Genomic DNA, 20,882 nt, shown 5'->3' with positions numbered 1-20,882 from the left:
TGTTCCCTTGAACGTCAGGAGGAGCTTTAACAATCTGTTTCTCTTATATATTTGACTGTTGGTGACGTTTTTCCTCCAAACTTTTTCTCGCTCATACCAAAGACAGTAATTGACATCGACATCAATAATAAGTGATCATAACAGTTTGCTAAGTAAATCGCTGTGCACTTGACACTTCAACAGTTAATAAGTCTATCATTAAAACCTATTGCGCAAAACCTGAATATCCAGAATCTATACCCTGCTAGAGTATATACTGCTGTTTTCCTTACAAATAACTACAGGCTGAACAAATAATGTAAGAAACATGTTTGAATTTAGCCCAGTCATCATCACTGAGGCAATTACTGAGAATATGGGGAAGCAAGGTAGAATTGACACACAGTTTGTAAGTACAAAACTTTTAAATAAATTTTCATGTGCATCTTTCTCCCTCATTTCAGGGATGTCCAAGCTACAACCCATGGGCCACGTAAGCCCTCGAATCCTGGCAATTTGACCCTTGAAACCCACACATACCTGTGCTATTTGCACTTATTTCTTATTTGCATGATTTGTACTGTTCAAATTTTGTGGGTCAGGAGTTTTGGAAAGGCCATTCCTTGTGCTGTTGCCTCATGTCTAGATAAATCCTGGACCAGAACACCAAGATCTGTTAGTAACAACAGTATCAAAGATAGAAAATTAACAAGAACATGGATTGAGCTGTCAAATATCACCACCGAGGATTCATGATACACCTTTGAGGCCCATGGAAACAAAAAGTTTGGACACTCCTGTAGTATTAGATTCCAGTGAATAAAAAGTTCATGATGTATTAACGTTCAACTGCACATGTCCTTAGCTTGGTTAGATGCAAGGTTATACTATTTACTAAATAACAACAGAAAATGCTGGAAAAACTCAGCAAGTCAGGCAACATCCGTGGAGAGAAATTTGAGTTGACGTTTCGGGTTTGACCCTTCTTCAAAATTTCGGATTTCCAACATCTGCAGTATTTTGCTATTATACTATTTACTAAATGTGCCAGTGACATCTAGTGGCAGAATATCAATACTTCACTGTCCTTTTATTTTATTATTTTGACTGTCCTTTCTATAGCATCTTAGCAGACAGCTGGCATTCAAGTCAAACCTAGATTAGACAATACTTGTTAGATATGTAAACGGTTTACTGCTAGTGATTTGTACTGGGAATTTACATTAACCCTTTCACCAACATGGACCTATATTTAGGGGAGTTGTATCAAATGAAATGTTTTGGTATTCTAGAAAATCAACACCTCCGTTCAGTCCGCAAGCATGACCCTGAGTTTCCGGTCACTTGCCATTTTAAATCGCCATCCCACTCCCACTCTGGCTCCTCTGTCCTCGGCCTCCTGTACTGTTCTCCCTGCATTTCCTTCCCCGTGGGCAGTGCTTGACCTCTACTTGGTACCCTTGATGATTGGTGTGGCTAGCATTGGGAACTATCTTGTGCGAAGGATCACGGGCACAAATCTGCATTCTATCATTCTACGGTGCAATATGTTGAGGACTTCTGACTATCCTTGATATTCTGTATGGAAAAATCAAAAGTATTGAGTGAACCCAACCCACAAAGCGCACACATAGTTACAAAGCAGAATTGGTAGAGGTCTTTGGACACTGTTACTTGCTTGCCTTCTCGGGATGGTGTAAGTGCAGAGTTTTGGAGGAAGGGAAGGGAACAAAATAATTTTTTTCATACTTTAATTTTTTTAAAATTAAAAATGGATTCTTCTCCTTGTTCTACTTAGACCTTCCTCAGTTCCTGATGCATTGTGATGACACGATGTGCCTCAGACAATGATGACCATATTGTTATTGTTTTTGATTCAGTGGTCCTCCTGAAAAGAAGATGGGAATCAAAGCTTCTAACACAGCCGAGGTTTACTTTGACAATGTCAAAGTGCCGGAAGAAAACCTGCTAGGTGAGGTTGGAGGTGGGTTTAAAGTAGCCATGAACATACTGAACAGTGGTCGATTTGGCATGGCGGCTGCTCTCTCAGGAACAATGATTGGCGCAATTTCCAAAGCAGTAAGTATACATTTGTTTTATATTTAAATCTTCTTGTATGCAAATGCCTTGCATCCGACCATGCATTTAAACATACGAAGCAATGGCGCCACAGGTACATATTAATCTTTGTCTTCAGTATTACCTTTTTATGCTGCGTCTAGTGTGCACAGCTCCGTGCAGGTAAACTGTAAAAGCTGCCCACTGCTTGGCAATTAGAACTTTTATTTTTTAACTCATCTACAGACCAGAATTGTTATGTAAACGTTAAATAGAGGAATTTAATTATAAAAGGGATTAAAAAGGATCAGAAACAATTTGGAGGGGGGAAACTTACTGATGCTGTTTGCAAGGTAGAAAGTTGCTTAGGTTTGCAGCCTTGCCAGAGTTGGCTCTTGGCAAATTGAATTTTCTAGTGCTGTACCTGCACTTACTGAAATACATGTTTCTAAGCTGGAATTTTTCTTAGCTGTAATGCCTACATCATGTGCTTGGACTCTGAACAGTGCCCGTCTGAACTACAGTAGTTAAATGTAGTACACAAGGAATTTTAAGCTTTTGATGATAAGTTGATTTGCAGATCATGTGACCAAAATGTAAAGAGATTTTGCAGACATTTTGATCTCTTCCTGGATTATAGTCAGAAAGAAAGATTAGGGCATAAAACACAGTGCTGCCATTTCAAGTAGAAATTGTTGATATATTAGATTTGATTCAGGAAAACATACACGTTAACAGCTCTGCCTGTAGAAAGAGTTAAATGATCTGTCAAAAGCTGTGCATATTTGGAAGCCTAAATTAAGATTGATAAATTCCTCCCAAACATGTGATGGAACCTTTCATAATAATGTGATCTGGACTCGGACCTAGGTCAGTAGATTCCATGCCATGTGAGAATGGATTTTCTTTTTTTTTACCACTATAAATGGAATAGGAAGCAGTCTGTACATCCTTCACCATGTACAACGGAACCTTTCTCCTTCATTTATGCTGTAGGCTGACACCCGGGTCTGTAGATCTGCAAACATTTGAGGAGAAGTCATCCTATTGAAGCTCCAGATGGTTGCAGATGTGTTAGCAACGTCATTCTGAACTCCTTATGGCGTGATCTTTTAATGGTTTTAAATGATTGTACAGTGTCTGGCTGGACTTATAAAATTGTAGTTAGTTAACATACTCTTTTGTCCTTGAGAAATCTTACCATGTTGCAGCACAGTGATACAGTGAAACATTGAATTACTCCAGATCTCAAACAACTCAAAACAATATTACAGGCCTGAATTTCTATGGTTCCCGGTCTGCAGCAGAAAACAAAATTGTGATCCATGGGTGGAAAAAGAGCTCAACACTGCCAGAGTTTTTGATGCCAGGGTGGGGTCAGGCTACTTAATTAATTTGGGGGGGGGAGGTGAGGGGGTGGTGCACCAGTGCCAGTATCAGTGCATCTTAGGCATTCATTGGGGGGAAGCAGGAAAAACTTGCTAAAAGGCTGAGGTAGCTTTGTAGACTTCTATCCTCGCGAGCGTTGCAGATCATGGCCGCTCCACTATACTGGTTGGTAGTATCTTGCTGGCATCCAGCACGATTAGGACAGAGGAGGCAGGAGCAATGGGAAATCCAGAGGATAATACCATCCCACTGGTCTGGCCTCCTTTTTGAGGACCAGGCTGCATGGATGTAACTTCCACCTGTTCCAATAGTAAACTTGCATAGTCTAATTTTCAGAGCGGCCACCAAGGGCTGAATCTTAACTCCCAAAACTGGGAGGGTTGGGGTTGTGTCAGAAGTTAAAATGCAAAAAATCTGAAACCGGAACCCAACGTGCCTCAAACTTGCCCACTTCCAGTTTTAACGGAGGTGGGATGAGGGTCGGGTGACCAATCCGCTCGCGGGAGCCGGTTGGTCATTTAAATATTATAATGAGGCTGCCTGTCTTCATTTTAACAGGCATTCTATTTTTAACTAATTTCAGCCGGGTTTTCCAGGCCTTGGAAAACCAGACCGCTGCAAAGAGGCGAGAAGGGTTGAATCCGTAGGGTAAGTGCCTTTACAGCACTGCTTGTGGGCCAGGAGGAGAAGGAGTGTTTCCTCCAGGCCCAACAAGTGACCCAGTAAACTCCCCATTGCCTGCATTCTGTCTGCTCCCCCTGACCACCATCAGACCCCCTGACCACCATCAGACACCCTCCTGATCACCATCTGCTCCTGCTGACCACCATCAGACCCTCTGACCACCATCAGACACCCTCCTGATCACCAGCTGCTCCCCCTGACCACCATCAGACCCTCTGACCACCATCAGACACCCTCCTGATCACCAGCTGCCCCCCCATACCACCATCAGACCCCCCCTGACCACCAGCTGCTCCCCCTGACCACCATCAGACCCCCCTGACCACCATCAGACATCCCCCTGACCACCAGCTGCTCCCCCTGACCACCATCAGACACCCCCCTGACCACCATCAGACATCCCCCTGACCACCAGCTGCTCCCCCTGACCACCATCAGACACCCCTGACCACCATCAGACCCCCCTGACCACCATCAGACCCCCCTGACCACCATCAGACCCTCCGACCACCATCAGACCCCCCTGACCACCATCAGACCCCCCTGACCACCATCAGACACTCTCCTGATCACCATCTGCTCCTCCTCCCACCCTCAGACCCCCCTGACCACCATCAGACATCCCCCAACCACCATCTGCTCCTCCTGATCACCATCTGCTCCTCCTGACCACCATTTGACCCCCTTGACCACCATTGGAACCCCCCCCACCCCCCCGCCCTGCGATCTGGCCCCCCCAATCGGGACACCACCCCACGATCTCTCTCACTTCCCCAATACACCTACCTGCTCTTGTAGGCTTCGGCTTTGTGAAGCAGGCTTCCCACCCAAAAGGCCGCCAGCCTGTCAATCAGGCTGCCTGTGAGTGGGAACCCGACAGAAAAAAATTTAAAGGAGTCTTGCAGTTGATAACTAGAGGACATTCAGGAAACCCATTCTTCTGGGTTTCCCGACATCACAACAGCTCCACCCCCCAACCCGCCGCACAGAACTCACCTCCAGGCTAAAATCCAGGCCCAAGTGTCCTGCTCCAATTTTCACTTCTATCGTGCTTTGCCCTCCGGATATCCACCCCAGACATGCTGCTGGTCCTCACGAAATTCTGTGCAGCTGGTGGGGTCGAGACATACCAGCACTGTGCAAAGGAATGGAGTATTGTGCAGAACAACGGTTGCACCAGGCACATCTTATTTAAGTTAATGGAATAAAGAGATTGAACATAGCAAATGTGGGTGAGAAAGCAAAAAAATATATTTTTATAACAGCAGGTTGAATCAAGTTTCGCTCCAGCAATGCTTTCGCTGCAAAATGGTTTTCTCCAGATTAGAAACATCAAGTCTGATGTGAATAGGGTTAAAGCAATAAACTCCACTTGAAATGTTCTGTTTGTTAACTTCAATAGCCATAGTTGTTTATCTGATACCCTTTTGCATTTTCTTTTGAAACCGTTTTAATAGGTAGACTTCGCTACCAATCGAACACAATTCGGTAGCAAGATTCACCACTTTGGCCTCATCCAAGAGAAAATTGCTACTATGGCTATGCTGCAGTATGTAACTGAGGTAAAAATTCCATAACGACATTCCTCTCAAAGCATTCCTAGGTTGTATGTAATTGAGTAATACTGGTCAGAAAGTCCCAGGTTCGATCACCATCTCTACAGAGTTGGCTGATCTCAGCCAGGGTGGCAGCAGGCATATTAAAATGGTTTCAACAACCCTGGTCTTGGAAGGGGAAAGTTGGATCAGGTTCCTGCTTGCTATTTAGTGACTCCTCCTGGAAAGTGCAGATGAGGGTTTTTAGTAGATAAATGTCATAGGAATTGCTGGACGGAAAAAGACCACAGTCCATCTAGTTCGCCTTCTACCATCCTGGTAGTCGCTTAATACAACGGTAATGGAGTTGTTGCCTAACCTAAGGGATTATGGAGTGTCCTCCTCAAATTCGGCTGCCCTCAAAAGTTTGTCACCATCCTCCTCCGCCTGCTTCACGACGACATGCAAGCCGTGATCCTGACCAACGGTTCCACCACAGACCCAATTCACGTATGAACCGGGGTCAAACAAGGCTGTGTCATCGCACCAACGCTCTTCTCGATCTTCTTTGCTGCAATGCTCCATCTCACCCTCAGTAAGCTCCCCACTGGAGTGGAGCTAATTTACAGAACAAACGGGAAACTGTTCAACCTCCGTCGCCTCCAGTCCAGATCCAAGGTCATCCCATCCTCTATTGTCGAATTACAGTATGCAGACGACGCTTGCGTCTGCGCTCACTCGGAGGTCGAACTCCAAACCATCGTCAACACCTTCACCAAAGCGTACGAGAGCATGGGCCTTACACTAAACATCCGTAAGACAAAAGTCGTCTACCAACCTGCCCCCGCCACACAGTACTGCCCCCCCGATTATCAAAATCCACGACAAGGCCTTGGACAACGTGGGCCACTTTCCATACCTCGGGAGCCTACTGTCAACAAGGGCAGATGTCGACGACGAAGTCCAACACCGCCTTCAGTGTGCCAGTGCAGCCTTCGGTCGCCTGAGGAAGAGAGTGTTTGAAGACCAAGACCTCAAACCCGGATACAGCAGGGCGGGTATCACTGCTGCTTATGGCCTACAGAGCAGCAGTGATACCCACCCTGCTGTATGCCTCAGAGACATGGACCATGTACAGCAGGCACCTCAAAGCAAGATCCTGCAAATCCATTGGCAGGATAGGTGCACCAACGTCAGTGTTCTTGCTCAGGCCAATATCCCCAGCATCGAAGCTTTGACCACGCTCAATCAGCTCCGATGGATGGGTCACATTGTCCGCATGCCCAATACGATACTCCCAAAACAAGTGCTCTACTCGGAGCTCCGGCACGGCAAGAGAGCCCCAGGTGGGCAGAGGAAACGCTTCAAGGACACCCTCAAAACCTCCTTGAAAAAGTGTAACATTCCCATTGACACCTGGGAACCCCTGGCCCAAGACCGCACAAAGTGGAGGCGAAGCATCCGGGAAGGCGCCAAACACCTCGAGTCTCTTCGCCGGGAGCAAGCGGAAGCCAAGCGCAGGCAGCGCAAGGAGTGCACATTAACCCAAGCACCCCACCCACCCACCCCTTCAACCATCGTCTGTCCCACCTGTGACAGAGACTGTAGGCCCCGCACTGGACTCATCAGTCACCTGTGAACTCATTTTTAATGTGGAAGCAAGTCATCCTCGGTTCCGAGGGACTGCCTAAGAAGAATGGAGTTGTTGCCTAATCATAGCAATTAATCTCTATTTATTAAGATAGCAAAATACTGCAGATGTTTGAAATCCGAAATAACAACAGAAAATGCTGGAAAAACTCAGCAGGTCAGGCAACATCCGTGGAGAGAAATTTGAGTTGACGTTTCGGGTCGAACCCTTCTTCAAAACTGGAAAGAAAAGAAACTAGATCGAAGGCAGGGCTGCGATCGGACAAAAGAATAAAAGAAACAAAAGAAGTAAAAGAGATTAGAAGCTAGACGAGATGGTAATAGGCTGAGATTAGGTGTAAAGTGTACTGGCAGGGCAAGAGATAGCTGCCAGGTGTGAGAGAGAAACAAAAGGAAAGGGGGGGGGGGGAAAGGAGTGGAAAAATTACAAGAAAAAATGAAATAGGGGCCGAGCTTATGATCTGAAATTGTTGAACTCGATATTGAGTCCGGAAGGCTGCAGAGTGCCTAATCGGAAGATGAGGTGCTGTTCCTCGAGTTTACGTTGAGCTTCCGTGGAACAATACAAGAGGCTAAGGACGGTGAGGTCCGAGTGGGACCTATTTATTCGTCTACAACAGAGTCAAAGGGCTGGATTTTCAAGCCCCGAGGTATGGAGGCGGGACTGCAGATAAAGTAGCAGAAAGTGAGGGCAGATGGCAAACCCGCCCTCACTCCCGCCTCCGTGCCCTTTTGCCAGGAGGCGGGAAGATGTGCTGCTTCGGGTTCTGTCTCCTGGAGGTGGGAAAGGGATTAAATCCTTTTAACTGCCTGTTAACAGGTAGTTAACAGGCAGAAAAAAGGATTAGTCCCATTTTACCTTCTCAGGTGAAGGCTTCCCGACCTTGGAGAACCTCGCCGGGTTGGAGGAGACGTGAAGGAGGTCTGCAGGGGTCAGAGGCACCTGAAAGTAAGATGTAGAGGTAAGTGATGGGTGCAAGTGTGGAGTGGTAAGTATGGAAGGTGAGTGTTAAGTGTTAAAAAATGTTCACTTACCTTGTTTTCTGCCTACAGCCTTCATCCACCCTGGATCGTGAGACCTGACATCTTCCTTGTCGATTTCACAGACTGGATGTTGGATCCTCCGATCCAACAGCCATCTGAAATCTACAAAGTTGAAAGGTTTGATGAGTCCTGAACACAAAGGCTCATCAAACTACAGAGAATGTCAGTGTTTGACAGCTGCACAGAGCTGTCAAATGCTGACATTTCTTCTTTCAAGAAGTCTTGACAGATAGCACGTCAGACATTGACGTGCTCTGTCTGTGACTTCCTCCCTAATTGGCATGCTGAGCCCGCAGGGCGGGCTTAACAATGTCAATCAGGGGAAAATCCCTCTGGTTGGCCAGAAGATGATGAAGATGGGACATTGACCCAAAAAGCAGCAGTCCCGCCTCCAACTCGTCTCCTTTGAGAAAATCCAGCCCAAAGCCTCCGTGGTGGAGAACTTTGGGAACCATAGGTCCAAAGTCACCCATTCTTCCCAAGCACGCTACACTTACCATATGCCATGTATCAAATTACTCATATACTGTAACCCAAAATATTATTTTCTGAAAGAACCTATCTAGTTTTAATTTGAATCAATCAACACTAATTGCTTCCACTGTCTGCCTAGGGAACCTGTTCCATTGACTGACCATTCGCTCACTGAAATAACATTTCCGTAGATTAGTTTTGGATTTAGCCCCCTTCGAGTGCAGGTCCAATCCTCTGGTTCTACTGTTGGTAAAAGGTGAAACAGCTTGTCATGGTCTACATTATCCAGTCCCTTTGGAATCCTAAAAACAGCAATCATTTCACCTCTCAAACCTTTCCAGTGAGAACATGCTCCATTTACATAATCGCTCCACATAATCCAATCCCTTCATTCTCTCAACCATTCTTGTTCACTTCTGTATCCTTTCAATTTGCTGCAATATCCTTGTTGTACGTTGGCAACCAGAACTGTACACAATACTCTAAGTGCTTTTGCACCAACGATTTATAAAGTGGAAGGATTATCTCATTATTTTGGTTCAATATTGATCTTTTAATACCTACCAACATCTGATTTGCTTTACTCACTGCTACCGAGCATTGTTGCGATAGCTTCAATTTATTGTCAATCAGGACCCCCAGATCTCTTTCATTTACCATGTACATTATTTTCTTTCAATTTAAGTAATAGTCCCTGCCTGGATTTTTCATCCCCATGTGATTTTCTCTACATTGAATTTGATCTGCCACCTGTTTGAGAGGTGATATGATTGCTTGGTCCACAACCTACAAGGCTACGGACCAAGTGCTGGAAAGTGGGTTTAGGGTGGATAGCTCTTTGTTGGCAGGCACGGACAAGATGGGCCGAATGGCCTCCTTCTGTGCTGTAAATTTCTATGATTCTATGAAATCAAGAATAGCATGTTCTTTAGTGCAGTAGAGAAGTTGCAATTTACAACTACAACAGGCCTGTGATCACTGTGATACCAGGCCACATAAAGCCACAAAGAATCTTAGCAACCTTGTGTGTCAGGCCACATTACTTTATTGTATTTAGCACCAATTCGGCCTTTGTAATATCTTCTCCATTTATATAGCATTGTATATGAGATTTGAGTTCAACCCACTGATCTAATTTGATTTTAAAAAGGCTTGACAAGACTAGAGTCAACAGTAAGTGCATCATTCCAGTAGATACATGCACAAGTAAAAGGACTAACTGTGAAGTAATTCATGGAATAATATTTTTCTTACTGAAGCTCATGTGTATTCCTACAGTCGATGGCTTATATAGTCAGTGGTAATATGGATACAGGCACGAGTGAATTCCAGATTGAGGCTGCAATTAGCAAAGTCTTCACTTCAGTGAGTATTGGAGTAAGGAAAGGCTGTTCTGATTGGATCTTGTTACAAACTCTTATTATCTATCTTCCTTTGCAACAAAACTTCTTTGCTTGCTTGATCCAATCTGAAGCTACATGATGGTAGGGTTTTAGTTCAAAACCTCAACAAACTGAATCACTGATCAGACAACCTTGCAAGAGCACAAGATGATGCAACAAAGTGGTAGGGTGATGGCTTGGGTCTGCAGTTCACCTCACAGTTTCTGTACTCAGCTACACCATTGTGGGAAGGTGCTGAGCAGAAGCCAGATATTTCCCCAATGGAACAGAGGGAAAATTGGAGGGAAGAATTGACTAAGGTGCCTGCTAGTAGCCAGCTAAAGAGCAGCTTGGGACAAGGCCTGGGAGCAGTACTCGAACCCATCCTCTCAGCATTTTGCGGTCAGATTTCAAATAAAAAAATGGGGAGCAAAAAAGCTTAACAAGAAAGAAGTTTTGCTGATTTTGAAATGACAAGCTTTGTAATGAGAAATTTCAAATATATACGGGGCATAGAACATTCACAATAAAATTGAAATTGTTTGAAATAGACATTTGAATATCAAAAAATGGTTTCCTCCCATTAAAGATAAAATATGGATTATGAGCAGCAGGGGCAGTATCTGAGCTGCCCCATGGGACATTAGACTTGGGTGAGGGAGAGTAACTATGGTGTTTGAGTTTACTAGCATGTGATTAGAATGCATATCTCATTTAGGCCCCACTGGTGCTATTTCTCTGGTTCATTTCTAACACCCTCCCACTACAAAATGAGTGCAAACACTTATGAAATTATCGAGGGAAGTCCTGGACAGAAGGGAATGGGAGAAATCATGGGTAGAAATGATTAATTCCAATGAAATATTTGATGAGTTAATTCACATACTGAAAAATAATGATCAGTGAAAAATCTTCTGCCCAGATAATCCTGTCCATTCTTTTCATGATCTCTGCAGGAGGCTGCCCGGTATGTGACTGATGAATGTATCCAGATCCTGGGAGGCATGGGATATATGCAGGTACTGTAGGTGTTGTATATAAAGGTACTAGATGCTGTATGGTCTATACCGAATGAAATGTAGGAATGTACTGTAGGGTGCATGATGTTTATGTTTTTGTGAAGGAACTGTAGAAGTCTTATGAAGCTGCTGTACGGGATGTATGAGGTAGCAATGACCTTATTTGCAAAATTAACAATATTGCGTATGCTTGTTTTTGTTTTTCTATAAGACTTGCATTAAAATAAAAATATCTAAGAGTTGAAATCTATAGATATAAGTAATATATACCTGTATGTTATGCACCTAGTATCTATGTGTATGTTATGTACCCATATATAATTATTTGCAATCCTACAGGAGAGAGGTATAGAAAGAGTGATGAGAGATCTGCGCATCTTCCGTATTTTTGAGGGAACCAATGACATTCTCCGATTGTTTATTGCACTAACTGGTATTCAAGTAAGTTCTGACTGCTTACTGTATAATGTAATATAATATTATAGCAAATGATAATATACCTACCTATCCAGCACAAAATAATGCATTATATCTATCTGTACTGTAGGGTAGTAATAGTGTAGTGCATTTCAGTATTCTTATATATCCAGTATAGTATAATACACTTGCTTCTCTTGTTTGCTGCCTCTCCTGACCCACAGTTTTTCTCAGTGCTACTCTGTATCAAGCCACTAGAAGGTGTACAAGAGCAGCTTGACTTATATTAGCCCTGATTTTCTTTCTTAAGCACGGTCCCTTTTCTTGGCATCTGTTGGCACAACTAAGATCAGGAACCTGCCATATAGTGGATTATTACAGGTATAGACTTGACTCTCCTACTGTAGCATATACTGGATCAATGGTATTATTTTTCCCTCTACACGAGAGTTGCCATTGAGGTTCTTTTTTGCTATGCCTATTCAAAGAATTGTCTTTTCAATATATTTTAGAGTTTATTTTTCTATCCATTTAGTGTTTATGGGCTCGCTATCTGCCCATTTAGAATCAGTGAAAGAAAACCTAGCACATAGCTGATCAGACTTTTCTTATGAATGGTGCAATGGCAAAATGTATTGGTGCTCTGATACACTGCGCCACGAATACAAGGCCAAACCCCCATGATTCCCCACATAGTGAGCTCCCAGCTGTCATTGGGAGGAATTACAGAGTATCTTGGATAGTAAAAATTGATTTCTGCCAATGATTCACCAAATAATAAGCCTTTGATCTCAAATGTGCTGTCAGCTATAGAACAAAGGTAAGGTGCTTGGGAAGGAGACTGATAGCTTGATGCAACCCAAATTACATTTCCTGATGTGAGAGAATTAGAGAGCAAGTCACCACTGCCTAAACTTTGTTCACTTCTTAACAACCCATTACATAGCAATATTGGCAAAAATCTGGGGATCAGGTCAATTATCCATATTATCAACCAAAGTTGGACAATGACGTGTGGAAATCAAGAAGCGCGGAATGGAAGAAGACGGGGAAAAAAATGGATCATTATTTTTTTTTAAAGCAGCAAATTTCAACTTTCTCTATTTCCAAGTTTATTCTTACTCGAAAGAGTAAGCATGCAGTGTGAGCAGTATGTTGATGAGCTATATCAGTGAATTCTGAATGCAATGTTCTTACTGATTTTCATTTTGCAACATGTTTCTAAATTCTGATATAACAGAAAGCTGGAAATTACTTGAAAAGACTGCAGATGATCATGAAGAACCCGCTCAATAGTCCTGGAACACTAATGGAGCAAATCATCAAACGAGCTAAGCGGTATCGTGAGTTCTGTTGGAGTAACCCAATAATTAAGAGAATTTAGACCCCAACTTGGTATATCCAAAGTCAAATCATAGACTTGACTGGCATTTGACTTTAGTTGTCCCTAAACTGTAGCTTTTCCTGATGTCGACTGGGTTATCCTGTGGAGGGAGAGAACTGGCTGTGTGGGACCTTTTGTTTACAGACCTCGAGTGCACCTTCTTGGTAGGTGGAATAGTGGATGGCCTGTGCAGATATCTTGGGGTAAATTTTAACTTTCCCTGCTGGGTGATAAACTGGCGTCGGCCACCCGTTATACATCCTGCTAGATTTGCTTTCTGTTAATTTCAATGGGAAGAAAAATTGGGTGGGGTGTATAAAGGGTGGCTGATCTGCTACTGCCATTCTTCTGCACAGCGGCGAAAGCTAAAATCTATCCCCTGATGTCTTTCTTTGGCGACAAGAAAGGCAATGGGCATATGAGCAGCTAACATGGAGGGAGAAACATTTGGGGCTGTACAGATGACCAATGCACATCCCAGTATTCGGTCCTGTACATGTGCTCCTTTCCCATACCAAACATTGCTATTCACCTCAACAATTCTGATCTCTTAAAAACCCAACTCTGTTCAAAACTTGAATAATGCCTCCACATCTGAGAAACTCTTCCAGCACCTTTCTCACACACCGTGACATAATAGAAGAGAAAACTTGTCCTCTTTCACCTCTAGCTTCCAGTGTCTCACTCTCCCCCTCTCTCTCTGTTGCACCCATTCTTCTCTCTATTTGTCAATACTACCATGCCCAGTGCTTTTCCAACTCTTCCCTCTTGTTTCTGGAAGGATGTCGTCCTACATACTCTTCCTCCTCCAGCACCCTCTGCCGCACATATGTTGTCCTTCTATTCCTGTTGAATTTTCCACCCTACCTCCAAATGCTGATACTCCTTACCTCCCTTAGTCTTTCATGCCTCCTACAAGCTGCAGACTTTTAAAACCCAAACTCATTGTCACCTAATCACTACTTCCTGAACTTTGGTGGCCTACTCCAAAGTGGCCCTTCATTTGGTTTTTAAGTTTAAAGAAAAGTACAGTACATACCAAGCAAAAGAGGACAATTCATTTCATACTATATGGCCTGTATAGATTTCAGTGTCAGCTCCTGTAGATTTACAGTACAAAATAGGCAAAAATAATTCATTCAAAAATAATTGATTACTGTTGTGTCTTTGTATATCTATTCCTATTCCTATTAATATAAGCAATGTAAAATGTAATCATCCACTCACATTTGATATGGTATGCCAATTATCTGTCTCCGTGCCAATTCCTGTATACAATACACGATTGTGAAAGGTCTGCCCTTCAGACTACCTCTACTCAGTTACTCATTTTACTCACCAGGAGTCACTCTATGCTGGCTATGTGATGTGTTGCAGTGAGGATATTTTGTAAAATGCTCCTATAGCTTATGAGATAGCTGAACTCACAGTGGAACTTTTACATGATGTCACTGTTAATAAATTCATTTTGTGAGGACACATTTGTCAACTATTTTTTTAAAATTCCAGCAGTTCTTAAATGATCCAGCAGCACAGGATCAAATGGCCATTTAAGTGATCATTATAATGCGACTATCTTTGACAGATCTTCCTGATCTATTAATAAACTTGTTGCTCCAGTTTATCAATTGGAAGAGCCACTCCAGTTTACATTGTACTAACAGTTTTTGAAACTAGTTGCTAACTAAATGACAAGCAGCAGACATTTGCCATTGGGTTTTCTGGCTTCCTGTGCCTGTCAGGAAATTCAAGGTTCATAATCAAATCTTCCCATCATATCAAAACTTACTGACAAAAGACCCACACATGCAGTTACTAGTCAAGTGTTGGCACTTTTAGAAAATTGAACATTTTAAGCTCCTATTGTGAACCACATTGAGAGGAGCCACCTATAAGCTAGGTTCTATTCAACTACTTATGACGGAAATGGAGGACAGAAGAAACGCAGGCAGGTGTCAGCTGTGGTTTTTCATGAAGGCTGTCAGATTTTCCTCTCATCTGTTGGTGAAGCTGCTCTGTAAAATAAACAGGATGATTTTGTCGACAGGAGGCAGAAATTCCCAATACTCAAGTGTTACATCCCAGATGCAGTCCTGAACACAGATAGGCCTAGAAATTCACTGGCCTTAGCGCCGCTTTTGAGGCGCTAGAGGGCCTAGCGCCGAAGTTATGGCCAGTTTAGAAATTGACAGGGGCCCTAAATCGGCGTTAGGCCGGTAGCGTTGCGCCGGCACCGATGACGTCATCGGTGTGCGCAGCGTCCCGGTTGCCATGGTAACCCGCCCGAACTCGGAAATTGAGTTGCGGCCGCCTCGCCCGTGGCAGCCGCAAGCAACGTTCTGGCAGAGGTGCCTTACAGAACTTTGCGCCGGCGCATTAAAGGCCCCGCGGCGGCCGGCCGCTCTCCCGCCGGCCGCCTGGCCGCAGCTCCCTCCCCGGACTTCCCCCCGCCCCCCCCCGGAACAGAAGCAAGCCCGGCACTTGTCCGAGGTGCCGGGCTCATTTTTAAAAAGATTATCGCGGGCCGCGGCCGGGTGCAGGCAGCTCCTCCTTAACGGAAGGAGGAGGCCTGCACTTCCCGAGCCTGCCGCACCGCAGCGGGCGCCGCAGCGCCGGAATAGCGCCGCAATGCGGCGCGTGGCGCCAGTTTTGAGGCGCTGAGACCCCTCAGTAGCGCCGGCAGCCGTTTGGGCGCGGCGCTACTGAATTTTTGGCGCGCGCAGGGGGACTTAGCGCCGGCACTAACTTCCGGCGCTAAAGCCCTCGCTGCGCCAAAACCGAATTTCTAGGCCATAGTCTTTTGTATGCTGTATTTTACAATAATTATTCGCAGGTTAATTTATCATCCAAGCGACATGGAGTAAAGAGATGAAAGATATGGATCATCATGTCATTTGCAGCATGCAGGAGTTATCTTTTCTTCTTGGCTATTGATGTGTTTTAATCTCTTCCCTGTATTCCACAGAAAACTGGGCATATCTACTGGTCTGTCGCTAAGGAATGTAGTGCATCGTGATCTGACTGCGAGTGGGGATTTGGTAATGATTTCTTGTACTACAGTGAATATAATAGCACTTAAAGGGACTGTCAGGACTGTGGGTATTTCTTAGGGCAGACCAATTCTTGGTGCAGCATGCACTGAAATTCTACCTTGGTGGCTATGGGGGTAGTTCATTGTGTGACAGGCAACTTATACACTGGTTTTGTGAACACCCTGGCTGGAAAATTCCTCAGAACTATTCCTGCTCCAATGCCATTACTTTCCTGGAAGTGTGGCGGAAACTCTGTTTACGGAGTGGGACCAACTTTGAGGAATTTCCCAGCCCATCCGCTTCACTTAACTTTATTTCAATGTACCGTGCAAGATTTTTTAAATGCAGAGTGGGAGAGAAAATGATATTCCAATTTTGTTTTTAAATCGGGTAATTCTATAAAATTAGCATTCTGATTTTTAAAATTCTCCCACCTCTAGCATATGTAAACCTCTCTGCCTCTCCAACTCTTTTTCCTCCTTTAAGATGCTCCTTAAAAGCTACCTCTTTTGATCACCTGCCCATATACCTCCTTATGTGGCTCGGTGTCAAATTCTGTTGAATAACGTTCCTGTAAAGTGCCTTGTAACATTTTGCTATGTAAAAAATGCTATATAAATGCAATTTGTTGTTGTTGTTGATGATACGTGTAGTGCATACCAGTCAATGATACTCAATTTAGTTCTTCACAGGACTTTAGCTAAACTCTGATCCAAGCTGGCATGTCTTCTTTTTCTTGGGGAAAACAGCAAAATTCTGGTTAAAATATCTCATCCCATTGATTGCAGATGAAGCCTCTCTCAGCTATTAACAATCCTATCCATACATATCCACTGTACAGACAACAAAACCCAGCCTGGCCTCAGAACCACACAGACCTGCTACCAGAATGAATCTTAATGGCACAGGCTGCTGTCATTTTGAAAAGTAACTCTTCTATTTTCTGCATTAAAATTTCACAGATGGCAAACATCCTGGCTAATCTGTAGATCAAAAACCCTAGCCTGTGTCTTTCAGACATCTTACTCCAGATCTTCATTTTTAGCTTATTAGGGAAAGATAGTTGCCATCTTAAGTTTAGTTTGTTCAAAAACAGCCACTTGCCATGTCTAGGATAGATGTTTTGATCAGAATTGCTTGGTGTGTTACTTTAAGGCAGACAAGAAATAAGCAAATCAATGCCTGCTTTAATATAACACAGGCAGGAATTTGATACAAATGTTTAATGTGTTTCCACCAAGCAATTGCAGATTGGAAAATCTAGGGTTAGATATTTAAAGTCATAAAAAAAACATACAACACAGACATTTTTTGGTTTCAAGCGATGGAATTCTGCTTCTGTAGCTGACCTGGAGTTCTTGATGCTGATTTTGACTGCCTGAGGTAGAAATGCTGTGTTTCCCAGTACTAATGTCACTTACATTGATGAACCCCCTCCCCTCAAACAAACAATGGGTTTTATGTTTCGCAGGTGGCGAAAGCTGTTGACCACTTTGGAGCATCCATTGAAGATCTGCTATTGAAATACAGAAAGAAAATAATAAGTATGTGTGTCGCTGCTCATGTGATGCAAAAAAATAATCGTTCTGTAGTTTTATCTCAACTTTTTTTAATTGTATGAAATTGAAGTTAATGTTAAAAAGTAGTCACATACAGCAGTTGTTTCATAAAACACTTGTCACTGATGCCTTGCAACTCTAGGACTTATGTGAAATCTGTTGGGTTTGAGCATACTGGGTGGGAATAATGCTTTGTAAACGACTATGAAATTTGACTGAACATCAGCATATAAGTGAAGTGTATTTGAAGATCTGGGAACATGGACCCCGATTTTAACCTGGAGCGTGAATTCAGCACATGGAGAGCATGGCGAGCGGAAAATCCCCCTGATATCGCTAGCGTGAGGTCTGGGAAATTTTAACTTCCAGGTCACATTTGAATATGATTACTGGGCTGCCCACCCAATCACATTGAGAAATGGGAAACCTACCCATTGTGCAGTGCAATTTCCGGTGGGCTGCCCAAGGCCTATTTAAAGTGGGAATGCACCTTTTAAAGCTAGGTTTCATTACACGTTTGCTTGCTACACTGCTGGAAGAAGGATCATTAGCAGAATGAGTCAGAGTGCTGCCCCCAGGTTTTCTGATGCCTTCCTGGAAGTCCTGGTGGAGGAGGTCAAGGCAAGAAAGGCATGGAAACAGGATAATGGAAATTTGTGCAAGGTTCCCAGCCAGCTGTCACAACGCTCTTATCCTGTGATCTTCAGCTGTCCCCTCACTATTCCACCCTTCCAGGAATGTGACAGGATAGCTGCTGGGCAACAAGGGATACTGCGTACATACATGGCTTATGACATAGAAACATAGAAAAATAGGAGCAGGACAGTCCTCTGCAACCCCGCCACACCTGAACATCATGGGTATAAACAAAGTCAATGGAACAACCAGGATCATAATTAAGCACACTATCACGCTCCTCAAATAAAGGTTCAGAGGTCGCGATACGTCTGGGGGCTCCCTACATTATCACTCACAATTGTCTCCCTCATCATAGTGGTGTGCTGCACTCTTCCCTTTGTCAGAGCAACACTCTTACTCAGTGCCTGTCTGACTATCTCTACCCTGCTGGACTAACCAAGCTGTACCAGTACAATTATGGCGCTGGCATCTACCAGATATTGTGGACGATTGCCTAGGCATAGCCTATCCACAAAAAATAGGATAAATCTAACCCAGCCAATTACTACCTTATCAGCCTCCTTCCAGTCATCAGTAAAGTGATGGAAGGAGTCATCAATAATTTCATCCAGTGACACATACCTACTCACCAATATCCTTAGTACACAATTTATTAAGTGTGATCAGTAGTGGCATATTTGAGTCTGCCCGTTCTAATTTTGTGCTTTCATATAGTTTTTTGGAATGTGTATATAAGCAGGAGGAAAACTCAATGTTAATTTTTTGGTAACCTTTTTTTGTGCGTGATTTCCTCTCTTGTTTTTCCCCGTGGCCAAGAGTGTAGAAGGTCTTTGCTGTTGATGAGTGTTTGCCAGAAGGTATGCAATCATACCTCAGCAACAATCCTCCCTTCATCTTTTTAAGGGCTACTTACACTAGATTCCTGACCCATCTGACAAACTCCTATTTCAGGCTATTATGTAGATGAAGCTGACGCTGTAAAATCAGGAATAATAGTTGGGTGGCTGCTAATAACACACCGCCTGAATGGAGACACAATCAGATAATTTACTGAACTGTCACAGCACTGCAGCACTCAGTGACATTCTTAAACTGCTGCTCTCTATAACACCTTGACATCAAAACAGTAAAATGTGGAAAAAAATCTGGTTGACTAATCCTTTTGTTGCTTATTTAAACATTGATCTGCATAAAAAACTGCTGCTCTTCACATCCTTCTGACCAACTAAAATAGGAATTTACTGTACAGTACATGGAATTGTAAAAGTATTCTCACACTTCAGAAGTCTATGCTCTGGTGCACCAACACACCTGTAACAGTGCTCCTACTGACTTAAGGATTTTTAAGAGAGTGGACTTCACAGTACAGGTAGACTATCCTTTATCCGAAAACCTCGGGACCAGCCGTGTTTCGGTTTTCGGAAAATTTCGGATTTCGGAAGGTATTTTATAAGACGGGGAAATTTGTCGGGGGTGGGTCGGCGGGGGTCAGGGTCGGCGGGGGGGTCGGCGGGGGTCCGCGGGGGGTCGGGGGTGGGGGTCGTCGGGATTGTCGGTGGGGTCGGCGGGGGTCGGGGTCGGCGGGGGTCGGGGTCGGCGGGGGTCCGCGGGGGGGTCGGCGGGAGTCGGGGTCGGCGGGGGGGTCGGCGGGGGTCGGGGTCGGCGGGGGGGGTCGGCGGGGGTCCGCGGGGGGGCGTCGGCGGGGGTCTGAGTCGTGCGCCACTCTGGTCATGTCGTGCGCACGACTTACGTTGAACGAAAAAACCTTTGGTTTTTAGAGGGTTTCGGTTTTCGGAAGTTCGGATAAAAGGCAGTCTACCTGTATTTATTTAATGATGTTTATTCAGTTGTGTTTAAGATCTTTCAGCATTCCTATAAATCGTTCAGCCACAATAAGAAAAGTTCTGTGCAGGCCTGTCCTCTATCTAGGATGCTACTCTGAGATGAGATTATTTCTATGATTATTTCTGCCTTGTAGTAATATAACCTTACGTAGTTCCCTCTTAGTCTAGAGAACACACCTGTAGCTCAGGGATGTCCAAGACTTTTGTCTTTGTGGGCTGCACAGGTGCACAACATGGAGTCTCTGGCTCCTCCTATAAAGTTTAAATTCACGTTTTTTTCCGTATATCTCAAATTGCTGATACTAACACATTGTGGTATTCTGATTTAGGATAATGTTCACCACTGACACAATCGTGCTGAGAACAGCTGTTTCCAAACCTCTAGGTTCACAAAATTCAAACAGGTCAAAGCAGCAAACAAGAGATATAAGTGCACGAAAGACTGAGTTGCCTGAGCTTCAGGGGACAGACTGCCAGGTCTTGAGGACTGTATGTGGTCCAGGGGCTGGGCTTTGGACTACATGCTGTAGATGTCTGCAACCAAAGGCCTGCACTGCACTAACTTCTTGCTGTTTTTCAGATCAGCAGTTTTTATTGAAGAAAGTTGCTGATGCAGCCATTGATATTTATGCCATGACTGTGGTCATTTCCAGGTAAACTCCTGAAATACAATTTGCTGCCGCCTCATGATAACGCACTTCAGTATACTTCTTACAGGAACACTGTTTGACACCACACACACCAGATAGAGTCAATGTCACTCATTAGGAAACTATCTCTTTGCTGTAACATA

At 43.9% G+C, this 20,882-nt stretch overlaps 1 protein-coding gene across 1 annotated transcript in view; it reads left to right on the top strand.

Annotated features, from left to right (window-relative positions):
• Window positions 1-20,882, top strand: part of LOC147115601 (very long-chain specific acyl-CoA dehydrogenase, mitochondrial-like) — a 76,217-nt gene that overhangs the window by 40,083 nt on the left and 15,252 nt on the right. Inside the window, exons 8-16 of the mRNA XM_085989981.1 lie at window positions 1,860-2,058; window positions 5,568-5,672; window positions 10,092-10,178; window positions 11,152-11,214; window positions 11,554-11,655; window positions 12,872-12,969; window positions 15,981-16,053; window positions 17,519-17,591; window positions 20,670-20,742. Coding sequence (XP_085846107.1) covers window positions 1,860-2,058; window positions 5,568-5,672; window positions 10,092-10,178; window positions 11,152-11,214; window positions 11,554-11,655; window positions 12,872-12,969; window positions 15,981-16,053; window positions 17,519-17,591; window positions 20,670-20,742 — 873 coding nt within the window. The remainder of the gene's footprint in view (window positions 1-1,859; window positions 2,059-5,567; window positions 5,673-10,091; window positions 10,179-11,151; window positions 11,215-11,553; window positions 11,656-12,871; window positions 12,970-15,980; window positions 16,054-17,518; window positions 17,592-20,669; window positions 20,743-20,882) is intronic.

The sequence above is a fragment of the Somniosus microcephalus genome, chromosome 6 (genome assembly GCF_052327205.1).
Source record: "Somniosus microcephalus isolate GS21.2 chromosome 6, FLI_Smic_1.0, whole genome shotgun sequence".
NCBI lineage: Eukaryota > Metazoa > Chordata > Chondrichthyes > Squaliformes > Somniosidae > Somniosus > Somniosus microcephalus.
Note: the sequence above shows the minus strand (reverse complement) of the source record. Positions and strands in the feature narration are given on the sequence as shown.